Here is a 12,359-nt window from a genome sequence, read left to right as displayed (position 1 = left end):
TTGTGGTAATGGTTACACAACTCTGTAAATTTACTAAAAATCATTAAATTGTACACTTCAAATGAGTACATTTTATAGTGTGCAAATTATACCTTAGTGAAGCTGTTTAAAACAAAACAAAACAAACCCAAGACCCTCATCTGCCAGTACTGGAGTGATTACTATATCATATAAGCTCATGTCTCTGAAAATTGGTAAAGGTAACGATTTCGGTGGAACTTTGTCAGTGGAACTGGAGTCCATCCCCAGTTGACTGGGAAAACTTCTTTTCCAAATCCCAGCAAAGATATCAGTTACTGATAATTTTTTTAGGTCCATAGTATTTTGGTTAGTTAAAGAACTACCTTATTTTTAAGATATGCATGCTCAGGTACTTAGGGGTGAAATACATGTCTAAAGCTTATTCTAAAATACTTTAGAAAAGAAATATACACAAGAAATAAATATGGCAAATGTTAATTTCTGAATCTAGGTGTTGGTTTTATGAGTGTTCTTTATATTGTTTTTTTCAAACTTTTCCGTACGTTTGAAATTCTTAAAAATAATTTTTTTTTTTTAAAGTAACTTTCAAATAAAACTTGCAATTTCCAACTGCCCGTGAAAAAATCTGAAGATCTGGTAAGCCTGGATCGGCCAGTCTGCAACTCCTGGCCTGGTCCAACACCTGCATTTTACAGACGTGGAAACTGAGGCCTGGAGAGAAGTGACCTCCCCTGGCTGGTGACTGGGCTGGATCCACACCCGGCTGCCCACCCTGCCAAGGGATAGATGGACCCTGTCAGGCTGCCAAGCAGCCCAAATGGGATTACAGCCCCCAACAAACTTTCCCGGACCTTTATCCTCCAAGAACGTACACCAACTGTACCCCAAAGAGCAGGTCCCTGGCTCTGGCCCAAGAAGCAAATGGCCACACATGTGCCCAGCAGTATGGCCATGTGGAAAGAAACTGTTTATTTGACTCACATTCGGTGCGCACACTCTACTGTACAAAAGTTGGAAGCTGCAGCAAATCGAGTGCTAGAGTCAGTGCGTGGACGTGTAAACAAAGACAAAACGAAAATGCCACTTCTGTGTAATTCGGGAGCAAATCAGAGTGGGCCGGGGCTCAGGCCCAAGAATACATTCACAGAGAAGGGTTAAGTGCAAATGAATGGAATGTCAGGAATGGAGGGAGGGCTGCCTGGGTTCCTTCCTGCCCAGGAGAGTGCTCCCTTCTGGGTATCAGCCTCATGGGTGGGCATGGGGCCAGAACCATCATTAGTGCCCAGCGGTCCTCCAGTTGGGAAGCAGGAGGGAGGATGTCGGGTGGGGCAGTCTCAGAGACAAAGCCATGCCCAATGTCGCCCCTCTCCATGCTCCCCTCTTCCTGGCACACCGTTCTGCCCTACATGGGCAAGATCACCCCACTCCTGGGATGCCTTTTACGCTCAGGGGAGAGAGACCCAGGTCTGAGGAGCCAGTCCAAACTCCAGAGTATGGAAAACCAGCAGATCCATTTCTCCTGCAGGTCTCTCAACACGGAAAGGGTGGTCTCAAAGTAAAGTGTTAAGGCAATAAATAAAACATCCCACCTCAGGTGAAAACACTGTAAAGTGAGTCTGCAGGGCTGACAGGAGCCTGTCAGTGTGGGGACACAGCGGTGGGACAAATGCTAACAGGACTTCCTCTGCAGGACCAGCGAGGTGGTGCCACCCTGGAAGGCTCTGCGCCAGCTACCAGCTTTGAGAGCATTTGTGCGTCAAATTGAAGGCAAGTGCCGGGAAATCCGCACTATCCAAGTTTCTCGTCCGAGTGAGGGTGGAGGAGCTGCTGCAGACATCCTCTGATTTCTCCCATGTGGTCCCTGGCCCCCTCACTCCTGGGGTCACCACGATAGCAGCACAGGTGCCTGAGAGTGACCGCTGGATAGGGCCCCCAGCTCAGAGCCTAGCGTCGCCCAAGGAGTTCTTGACTCACAGAGAGGTAGGTGGGAGCAGGGCACCCAGCCCCACCACCCTCCCGTCTTTGGTGGTGGTGGAAAAGACACAATCTTTGGCAGGGTGAAGGAATGTCTGAGTGGACGCTTTGGTGCTTGGGGTTGTCAAGGGCCCAGCCCTGCCCAGATGTGAGCACGGGAGAGATGCCTGCTCTCCCTGTCCCCCTCTGGATGGTCCAGGCCTGCCACCTACTAAGGTGCCCCATCTCTCCAGCCCTCACTCTGCGGCCCCACCCTCCTCTCTCCGGAGTTGCAAACTCTCCAGGCTAGTGGCAGGTGGTGGGGTAGTTAGGGCTGTCAGCCAGAGGCCTGGACCCTGAGGCCGTCCAGCCCCAGACTCATTCTCGCTCAGGACACCGTGACCTTCAGCACAGCGCCCTCCAGTCTTCCACCTGCCCCCTCCTAGCCCCACTGCCAGTCTCTGTCAGCAGCCCCCAGGGCCTCCAGGCTCTGCTTATCCTAGTTCTACTCCTCCATGTAAACACCTTTCCCTTCCTCCTCTCCCCTTTCTCTTTTCCCTTCTCTCTGTTTCCACCTTCTTCTCCCTCAGGCCCCACCAGCTGCTGCTTCCCCCTAGCAATAGCTGAGGGCAGTCAGGGCTCCAGCAGGCTGGTCCCCACTCCAGGCCCCAGCATCTCCAAGGAAGATCGCCTCTGGGCCTTGAGGATTGCCAGATGATGAACTGTGGCCTGGGCTTTGCCACTACTGTATGCCATGGACACCCATGAGGGCGGCCCCTGGGGGACCCAGGCCCTTCGATGCCAACCCAGAGGAGGGGAGGGGCAGGAGATGGAGGCCCAGGCACCCCCGTCCCTGTCAGCTACACCGCTCTACTGCAGCCCCTCCAGGGGCCCGTTCTCACGTGGCAGTGTCCCGTTCAGGCCAATGGTACTGGCTGCCGGCACCCCTAGGTAGCCAAGCAGGATCTCGCTGCGGCGCCGTGACAGCTGAAGGATGTCGTCTGCCAGCGCCGGCACTGACGTGTAGCGCACGTTGTCCAGGTCGAACATGTCCCTCAGGTACTGCACAATCTGGTGCTAGGGGCATAGGGCTGGCATGGGGCCCCTGTTTCCTCCTAATGTCCTCCAATTCACCCAGTCCCTCCTACCCCCCAACCAGTGCCCAGCCCAGTCTCTCCCATCCTGGGGCTTCCTCTGGATCTACCTGGGCCAGGCTCACAGTGGAAGGGCAGCATAGCCCCTTTCCAGGCACCCCCACTCCACCCTTCCTCTGGAAGCAGGCCCAGGTCCTCACTCCGTTCTTGGCACCTCCCAGGGTTCCCGTCCCAGGGGCCAGGTGCTGGGGCCTAGATGAGAAGTAGCAGACACAGCCACGCCCTCATTTACCTTGAAGAAAGCACAGACTTCAGAGAGCTGGGGCTTGGGTCCAAGGAAGCCAAAGGCTAGGACAGGGCTAACGTGCTCCGATACGGAGTAGAAATGGGAGATGAAGCCATCAGGCACCTGTGGGGGTAGGGGAAGGCTGAGGGATCAGGCAAGGGCCCAGGGAGGGTACAGGCAGTTGGGTCCTAGGTCACATAAAGAGCTGGGCTTTTGAGGCAGAGTTGGCTCGTTATCGTCCTTGCTAGATGAGCCTGGGCCAGTGACTAGAGCTTTCAGAGCCTCGGTTTTCACCTCTGCAGAACAGGGGTACTCACAGGCTGCTGTGGGAACTGCATGAGGTGGGCCCCTGGTGGTTCAGCACAGGAAGGGCCCAGAGCATGTGGCAGCGGCAGCAGCTGCTATCAGCTGGGCAGCAGAGCCCTGCTGACAGAGCGGAGCAAGGGATCGCGGCCCAGATAGTGTAGCCAGTGCTGCCTGGGAGCACAGATAACAAACAGCAGTCCAGGAGGCAGGGAGAGGCTGTTCCATCTGCTCCCCTGGGGCATCTGTCCCACACCCAGATGCCTCTACCAAGCCAAGTGCCACTCCTAGAGTGCCCTTTTCCCTCTTGTGGTCCCTTTAACATTTATGGAGGCCTACTCTGTGCTGGGCCCTGGGGGGAGCTGCTGGTCAAGGGCAAGGCCATGAGAGGGCAGGGTGACCAGTGCTGTGACAAAGGTCAACAGGTACAGCAGGGCCTGGGGGGCTCAGCATTCCTCCGCCCACCCCACCCTGCCCCCAGACCAGCACATGTCCAGTGGGGCAGCGGCTAAGCTGGGTGGCCGACAAAAGGAGTTCTGGATACGCCGGGGCCCCTGCATGGCACTCCCCGGAGGCCTGTCAGGGTCACTCACCATCAGCAGCCTCCTCTTGGCTTTCAGGACTGACCAGCAAGCAGTAGCCAGGGCCTAAATCAAAGATGGTCCCCACTCAGGGTGTCAGCGCATCAGGCCCCACCCCTGCCCACCTCCCAGCCCAGGACCAAGCCCTTATTCCCACTTATCCCACCTCAAGTGGGAAGACGGGCTCATGTCTGGGTACAGACACTGCTGTTTTCCTCCTTCCAGTTTGGAATCAGAAACACCGAAATTTGAATTTTGACTCTAACCCTACTACTGCAGGTCCCTGGACTAGCCACTGAACTTCTCTGAGCCTCAGTTTCCTCCTCTGTAAAATGGCTGTGACATAGCACCCCCACTCACTCAGTGGTTGTGGGGATCAATGGTTTCTGCCCCAAAACTGCCTGACACCTAATAAAAGAGCAGGCCCATCCCTTCTCCAGGACCATACCCACAAAGAAAGGGCGGAGAGGGCCCTGCCGCCTGCCCTGCCAGGGGACAGCACTGGGCTTTCTCTTTCTATTGTTTGTTTTTCTGTTTTGTTTTTTAGTTTTCCCATATTTTAACAGGATGCTTTAATTTGAATAGAATTACTAAACACAAAATGAGCAGAATTAACCAACGTGAAAACACAATACAGGCAAAAAATGCATGCCACACTGGTTCTAAACTGGTGTGGAGGGAGAGCCGTGGAGTCACCTGGGAAGGTTCTCCAGAGCAGACATGCAGTCTGCCAGCCCTGGCAGCCCCAAATCTCAGGGGCAGGGGAGTCTGGGCCAGTGAGGCCCAACTGGATGGGGAACCCCATCTTGCTGCCCAAAGCCAGGGACAGAGGGATGCAAATGCATGGGGATGCATAAGTACGTGTGTGTTTGCGGGGAGGGGGCAGTGACGCACCGTCTCCTTGAAGCTGTCGGACAGCCAGCGGTTCCTCAGGACGGCGAGCACTGAGGATGGGGGATTCTCCAGGTCCTCAAAGGCATCCATGAGTATGAAGTCGAGCACGATGTCAAAGAAGCTCATGCACACCACCTGTGAGAGAGCGGGCTGCACTGGGTCCCGGGTGCCTGAGCTGCAGGACCACTGTCCAAATGGGGAGACTGAGGCCAGAGGGGCCAGGTGCCTCCCTGAGGTGGCACAGTGAGTCAGGGGCAGAGGGGACTGGGCGTGTGGATGCCCCACTCTGCTTTGCAGTGGGGTGCAGCCTGGACGTGGGGCAGGGCAGAAATGAGGGGCTTCCAGCAGTTATGGAGCCGAGGCACCCCCTCCCTGCTCGAGCACCTCAGGTGTAAGAGACCCCAGGCCCAGGCCCAGCAAGGCCAACTCACCCCGCGGCCCTCCAGCTCCAGCCGTGTGGTGGCCCAGGTCTCGGGCCGCAGGGCATAGCTCAGCATCTCCTCATAACTCTCCAGGAAGCCTTTGGGGCTCTGTGGGGAGAAGCAAAGCCTGCTGTGGTCGTGGCAGAGGCCTCAAGACCTGGATGGACTAGACCCGTGACAGCAAGGTGGCCTCTGGATGGGGGATGTACGAGGGCAGGGCTGAGTCCTGTCCCCAGGCAGCAGTCACCGAGAAAATGAGGCAGGGAAGAGTCGCCCGCCCACCTCTATGTGCTTCTCCAGAAAACCAGGGCAGGTCTAGGGGAAACTCGACACCAGCGTGCCCAGCAACCTCTCTGGCTGGCTCACTTACTGAGCACTTACTGTCCTCCAGGAGACAGGCACAGCGTGACAGTATGATCTCACTATGGAGGGATGGGTGAGAGCGTGCGGGTTAGAGTCAGGCAGTCAAACATTCAAATCTCCGTGACCTTGGGCCTCGCTGCTTTTCCTTGCTGGTGAAATGGGAGAAGCTGCAGCCCCACACTCATAGGGCTGTTCTGGGGACATGCATGAGCTCATGCATGTAACAAAGTCAGCCCAGTGCCTGGCTGCTGTTGCTGAGTACTAAGACTATAAGCATATATGATGCATTCTTTATTCCCTGGGGCCCTGAGGTTTAGCTGGGGTTTAGGACACAATTTACAGATGCGGATCTACATTTATGTACGTGGAAACAATATGTGCCAGGATCTTTTCTAAGCATGGGTTCACTCACTTCATTCTCATGGTCCTATAAGGTGGGTTCCACTATTATGCCCACTTTATAGAAAGAAATACTGAGGCTTCAGGAGATCAGTGATGTGCCTGAGGTCCCAAGCAGGGTGGAGCTGACACAGAACAGCACAGGCAGGTGGATGCCACTGATAAAGACCCATGGGCCAGGGAGACACCAGACAGACAGATATGCACCAAAATGTGAACAAGGCAAACTGGGGACAATTTTTCCTTTTTGTTTTGCTTTTTTGTATTGTCTTAAAGTTTTTTCTACAATGAGTATGCATCATCTTTATAATATTTTTTTTTAAAACTATTTTCATTAAGTTTTAAAGAGAATTTGCTAGGATGACCTTGGGCTATCCCCTAACCTCTCCCAGCCTCAGTTTCCTTATCTATAAAATGATGTCAATGAGATGATGAAGATAATAAGAGCTGTCCCTTGCTTGGCATGTCTGATGTCATCTCACATCCCTGGGGCATGCCCATTTACACACGAGGAGACTGATCCTTGGAGAGGTTTCATGACTAGCCCAGGGACACGCAGTGAGAAGTGCCTGATGCTGCAGAGCCTGGTCATGGCATCTTCCCAGACTGGGGGTCTGGCCCTAGCTCCACCTGCTTGGAAAGACCCTACAGAGACTAATCGGTCACTGCTCTAGTCCCAGGGCCCAATGCAGGCTCTGGTGCTCAGGGGCTGCTTCACAGCCTTTGACCCTCTTCCGTTTCATAATAAAAATGAAACCTAAGTCCTGCACTCAGGTGGAGGCTGGGGAGAGGCCCCTTTGGGAGCAGCCACAGAGAGCAGTGCCCATCCATTATGCTCCTTGTGCCCACTTTAGCCCCACTCATCCTCCATGCATTCGTTCAGAAAACAGGCTAAGGGCACAGGCTGGGGTCAGAATGACCTTGGTTCAAATCTTGGCTCTACCTTCTCTTGCTTAGTGATCTGGGGGGAGCCCCTTTGCCCTTCCAGGCTTGGTTTCCTCATCTGCCAATTGAGAACTGTGGTGAGGAGCTAATGGGCTGCTGAAGGTAAAGAAACACAAGTAAAACACTGAGCTCACTGGCTGGTAAATGACAGCTGCTGGGACAATAGTTATTTGACAAACGTTATGGAGCTCCTGTACTGTGCCAGGCCCTGGGCTGGGCACACCGTGGCCAGGACAGCTGTGGTCCTTGCCCTCACAGAACTTGCTGAATAATAGGAGATGGACAGGGCAACCCATGAGCAAGATGCAGAGTGATGAGGCTATGCCGGGTGAGCTCAAGAGGCTCTGGGGCCTCAGGGATGAGTCGGCGGGGGGGACTTTCAGGGGAAGACTTCCTAGGAAAAGAGATGGCCAGCAGAGACTCAGAAGACAAGTGACCAAGAAAGAGGGGAGAGATGTCATTGGGAGAGACACTGGGGGAGGGGGGTGTCCAAATACTGCCATGTGTTCCACTTCTTCCACTTCTTAACCTGGATGCTAGGTACATGAGAATTCTATCTTTTTATTCATCAAATCCTATAGATACATATTTTAAACTCTCTTATATGCATATTTCACAATAGAATTGTTTAAAAAAAATTAAGGGAACAGAATTCCAGGCAGAAGGACCAACATATGCAAAAGCCCAGATTGGAGAAAAAGTCCACTGTGTACAAGGAGCTATAAGCCCTCAGCCTGGACGGGGCCAAGTGCACAAAGCAGTGGGCCACGTAACAAAGCCAGCCCTTTTACACCAAGGTCAGCGGGAGCCGCACGAGAGTTTTAAGCAGATGGATGACAAGGTCAGATGTGTGTTTTCAAACCTTTACTACATATTTGAGGAGAATGGATTCAGAGGGGTGAGGCATGTTCCAAAGCTTTGACCAAGCCCTTCAAAGAAAAAAAACACAAGTGGCCGATAAACATGAAAAATAATGCAACCTCACTATCAGGGAAACAAAGCAATGGATCAATAACAGAGTAAAAAGATTATTGATATCCATTATTGGTCCAGATGTGAACAAAGAAACACTCAAACACTGCTGGTGGGGACATATGCAGCCTTTTGGAGGGCAAACTGACAAGATCTGTTAGCCTTCTAAATGTTCTTATTATCGTGCCTAGGGCTTTGCCCCAGAGAAGACCTCAGAGGTACCTAAAGAGATCCGTATGAGAATGAGTAAACAGCAGTGTCTATAAACAACCCAAATGTTCACCCACAGGGGCACGGGGTAAACTACAGCCTGTCCAAATGATGAAATACTATACAATCATTAAAGGAACTGTATGTGTTAACTTGGAAAGGTGGACAAGAAATAATGTTAAAGAACAAAACATAGCTGCAGAACAGTCCATAGGCACAAACCAAGTTTTGTAAATGAACTAACATGTTTAGGGTTAGAGCATCTATTGAACAGAGTAGGAGGAATATATACCAGATTGTGGACAGTGTTAGCTCTGGCAGGTGGAATTCAGGGGGACCTTCAATGGTTTGACATTGTATAAATGGTGAATTTTGTAAAACTGGGTTATGTTATAATCAGGAACAAAAAGCAATAAATAAAATCAGCATAAGGGGAAAAAAATGCCAACCCTTCCCCAGCTCCTCCGTGGCCTACAGGATGAAGCTGAAGCACCTCAGCCTGGCACATGAGGCCTTGTGTGACCTGGCCTGGCCAATCATTCCGGCTCATCTCCTGCTGCTCCCCCAGAGCCCAGCACCCTTGCTTTGGCCAGGCCGGCCTGCTTGTCCCATCCCCTCCCGAATCCAGATGGTCTCCCTGCCATCTCTACCAAAACCTGTCAACCTGTGAGGCCCGCCACGGGTACTGTCTCCCCTGAGAATCCACCTTGCTTCTGTCCAGCCTTCTCCCATACCCTCAGTGCCCCTTGCCTAGAATCAGGCCCAGCCCAGCCCCACTGGACTCAGAGCTCCTTAGAACTGGGATCACACCTCATTGTTCTTCATATCTCCCCAACCCCTCTTCCACTGCCCACTCGCTGGAGGCTCTGAGCCATGTGGGTCCACCCAGGAGCAAACAGGGCTCCCTCCCAAGCCCAGCACTGACACTGCCCAGGACCTGGGCTCCAAGGACTGGGCCTGGACACCAGCTCCGCATCTAAACCCTGTGACCTGCTGCCCTCCCAGTAAATGGTCCTAGTAAACCGGAAGGCAACAGACGTGTTTAAAGCGTAAAGCCCAGCTCCCTACCACAAGCCATTTTGTTAGAAAAGAACTCTAAAAGCACACAGAAGACACGTATGTACACATGCATCATCTGTACTAAGGTTTGATGACCACAAGGTTGGCTTGGTCCATGGGAGACACCTTGTGTTGGGCTCATCATCACTGTTGACACGAGATCTTCACTGAGTACTGGCTAACTGCCAGCTCCTGTGCGACACAGGTTCCAGGCATTATTACATTTTCTCTGCCCAGCTGTGGGAGGCAAGCAGTCTGACTACATCCTCTCTTCAGTGCAGAAACTGAGGCACAGAGTGAATTTACTGGGCAAAGTCATAGAGGGATTATGTATGGAGCTAGATCCAACCTAGGTTTACACAGCTCTATCTTTGTAACATCATTTCTAACTGCTATATAATGAGCAGGAGCCCTGGTGGCCCAGTAGTTAAGAACTCAGCTGACAACCAAATCCACCAGTTACTCTTTGGAAACCCTGTGGAGCAGCTCTACTCTGTCCTATGGGATTGCTATGAGTTGGAATAGACTCCATGGCAAAGGGTTTGGCTTTTTATACAATGAGCATGTGTTACTTATGTAAGAACAACCAATGATGTCTATCATTTATCAAGTGCATTATCTCATTTAATCCTCATAATAGTCTACAGATTGGTTATAATTATTATCACCCCAGGATTCAAATTTTTAAATATTGATTACGTGCTGAAATGATAACATGTGATATATACTGAGTGAAATAAAACATATTATTAAAATCAATTTCACCTGTTTCTTTTTATTTTCTTAATGTGGCTACTGTTGTTAGCTGCTGTTGAGTCAATTCTGATTCACGGCGACCCTCTGTGTGCAGAACAGAACTGCTCCACAGGGTTTTTAAGGCTGTGATCTTTCAGAAGCAGATCGCCAGGCCTTTCTTCCAAGGCACCTCTGGGTGGGCTCAAACCACCAACCTTTCAGCTAGTAGTTGAGGGCTTAACCATTTGTACCACCCGGGGACTCCAGGGAGCTACTAGAACATTTAAAATTACATCTGGGGCTCGCGTTATATTTCCGTTGGATATGCTTCTCCAGAATGATGGTCTTAACCACCATGGTGAACTGCTTATTTTCAGACTGGGTTTTATTAAACAAAACTAAATAAAAGTTTAAAAAAAGAGCGAGAGAAAGAAAACCTGAACAAAAAGCCCCACCCCCACTACCTTCTCAGCCTTGGTCATCAGGCCGGTCACCATCTGCCGGCCAACCTCCCCGAAGAAGAGCTGGTTACTGTTGTCTTCCAGAAGTCCCTAAGGAACGAGGGAGGGAAGGAGGGGAGTGAGCCACTGGGCGTGGCAGTTCCCCACAGTCTGTGGAGAGGGCAGTGTGAGGGGTTGGGCACGGGTCCCATCCCATAGAGAAGCCAGGCATGGATGAGGGCAGTAGGAAAAGCCACGTGGACATGGCCAAGCTTGACTACCACCCCACAGGCTCCATCCACCCCAAGTTGCATCCTGTACACAGCCCACACCCACCTCGAAGGCCTGTCGGACACAATGCAGCTTGGCCAGAAAGTCCTGGTCATTGTAGCAGCTCAGTAACTCTGTCCTGAGGGGAAGAACAGACAGCATCACACTGCCTGGTCCACACCCAGCAATGACTCCGTGAGGGTCAGGGTGAGCCCTGGGTTGGGAGGTAGGAGTGATCTCAGGCAGGTGCCTTGCCCCTCTCTGGGTATCAGTGTCTCCCAAGCTAAAGGAAGAGGCTGACTGGGCGCTCTCTAAGAACATGTCTGCCTCACTGCACTGGGACTGGGCACAGTGGCAGGCCTGGTTGTTGGGTGTCTGGCTGACCTTAGCCTTGGTCAGCCCCAAATCCTAATAGGCAAAGGACCAAAATTGTTCCCAGATAGAACACCAGGGCAGGGAGTTGCTGCCCCTCCAGGCCAGGCTTTCTGGGGCAGCCAGAGGGCACCCTGGACTGGCCATCCACTATCCAAATCACCAAGGTTTCAACCAGGGATTTCAGCCATTTTGTCAGTGAACTTTAAAACACATATACTTAAATCCAGGCGCCTGGATCAAAAAGCCAAGTTCTGAGATTCTGCCTGGGGCAGATGGATTGCTTTCAGGTGCCAACCAAAGACTATTGCTTCTGGGGGAATTAAAAAGAACAGAACTTTCCTGATTCAACCAGAACAAAGAATAATTAGTTACATGGGGATAATTTTACAAGTTATCTTAAGTCTCTCTCTAGCCACAGAATGCCCACTCAGGAACTAAATATGCTGAAGTCGCAGGATCCCTCCAAGACTGAAGACTGGAAAAGGGGTCTGCCCAGTTCACGGCCCTGTTTCTCCTCCTCCACCAAACCAGACCGTTACGGCCAACATTCCTACCTGCCATTGGTGAGATGAGCAAGATCTCAACTATTATTTACCTATCAGCTCAGCAAAGATTCAAAATCCTATAACAGCAGTGCACAAGAGCATGGGGAACAGGCCCACTCATACACCACTGCAGGAGTGTAAACTGTACAACTTTTGTGGAGGGCAAATTAGTAAGGTGGCTATATCTGCTTATTAACATTTTATATTTTTAATTATAGATTGTAAATATAAATTTGAATCAAAATCTCACTTCTAGAAATCTAGCTTCTGGAAACTAGAGCAAAGGTGTGTGAATCCAGATGATCATTGCACATACAGAAATTACTGAGATGGTGTTATGTTTTGTTATGTATACTTTCACCACAATAAAATAAGTGTTCAGAGGGCTGTGGGGACCATGGTCTCCGGGAACATCTAGCTCAATTGGCATGACACAGCTTATAAAGACAATGTTCTACATTCTACCTTGGTGAGTAGTGTCTGGGGTCTTAAAAGCCTGTGAGCAGCCATCTAAGATACTCCACTGGTCTC

The 12,359-nt window shown here is 51.3% G+C and overlaps 1 protein-coding gene across 1 annotated transcript in view; it reads right to left on the bottom strand.

Annotated features, from left to right (window-relative positions):
* The window catches only part of MIGA2 (mitoguardin 2), a 26,207-nt gene continuing 13,848 nt past the window's right edge, over positions 1–12,359 (bottom strand). The window contains exons 9-15 of the mRNA XM_023730801.1: positions 10,975–11,047; positions 10,663–10,749; positions 5,525–5,623; positions 5,094–5,228; positions 4,212–4,265; positions 3,322–3,438; positions 1–3,012 (exon numbers count right to left, since the gene is read on the bottom strand). Coding sequence (XP_023586569.1) covers positions 2,806–3,012; positions 3,322–3,438; positions 4,212–4,265; positions 5,094–5,228; positions 5,525–5,623; positions 10,663–10,749; positions 10,975–11,047 — 772 coding nt within the window. The 3' untranslated portion in view covers positions 1–2,805. The remainder of the gene's footprint in view (positions 3,013–3,321; positions 3,439–4,211; positions 4,266–5,093; positions 5,229–5,524; positions 5,624–10,662; positions 10,750–10,974; positions 11,048–12,359) is intronic.

Source organism: Trichechus manatus, unplaced genomic scaffold (genome assembly GCF_000243295.1).
Source record: "Trichechus manatus latirostris isolate Lorelei unplaced genomic scaffold, TriManLat1.0 scaffold00038, whole genome shotgun sequence".
NCBI lineage: Eukaryota > Metazoa > Chordata > Mammalia > Sirenia > Trichechidae > Trichechus > Trichechus manatus.
This window is presented reverse-complemented; position numbering and strand designations above follow the sequence as displayed.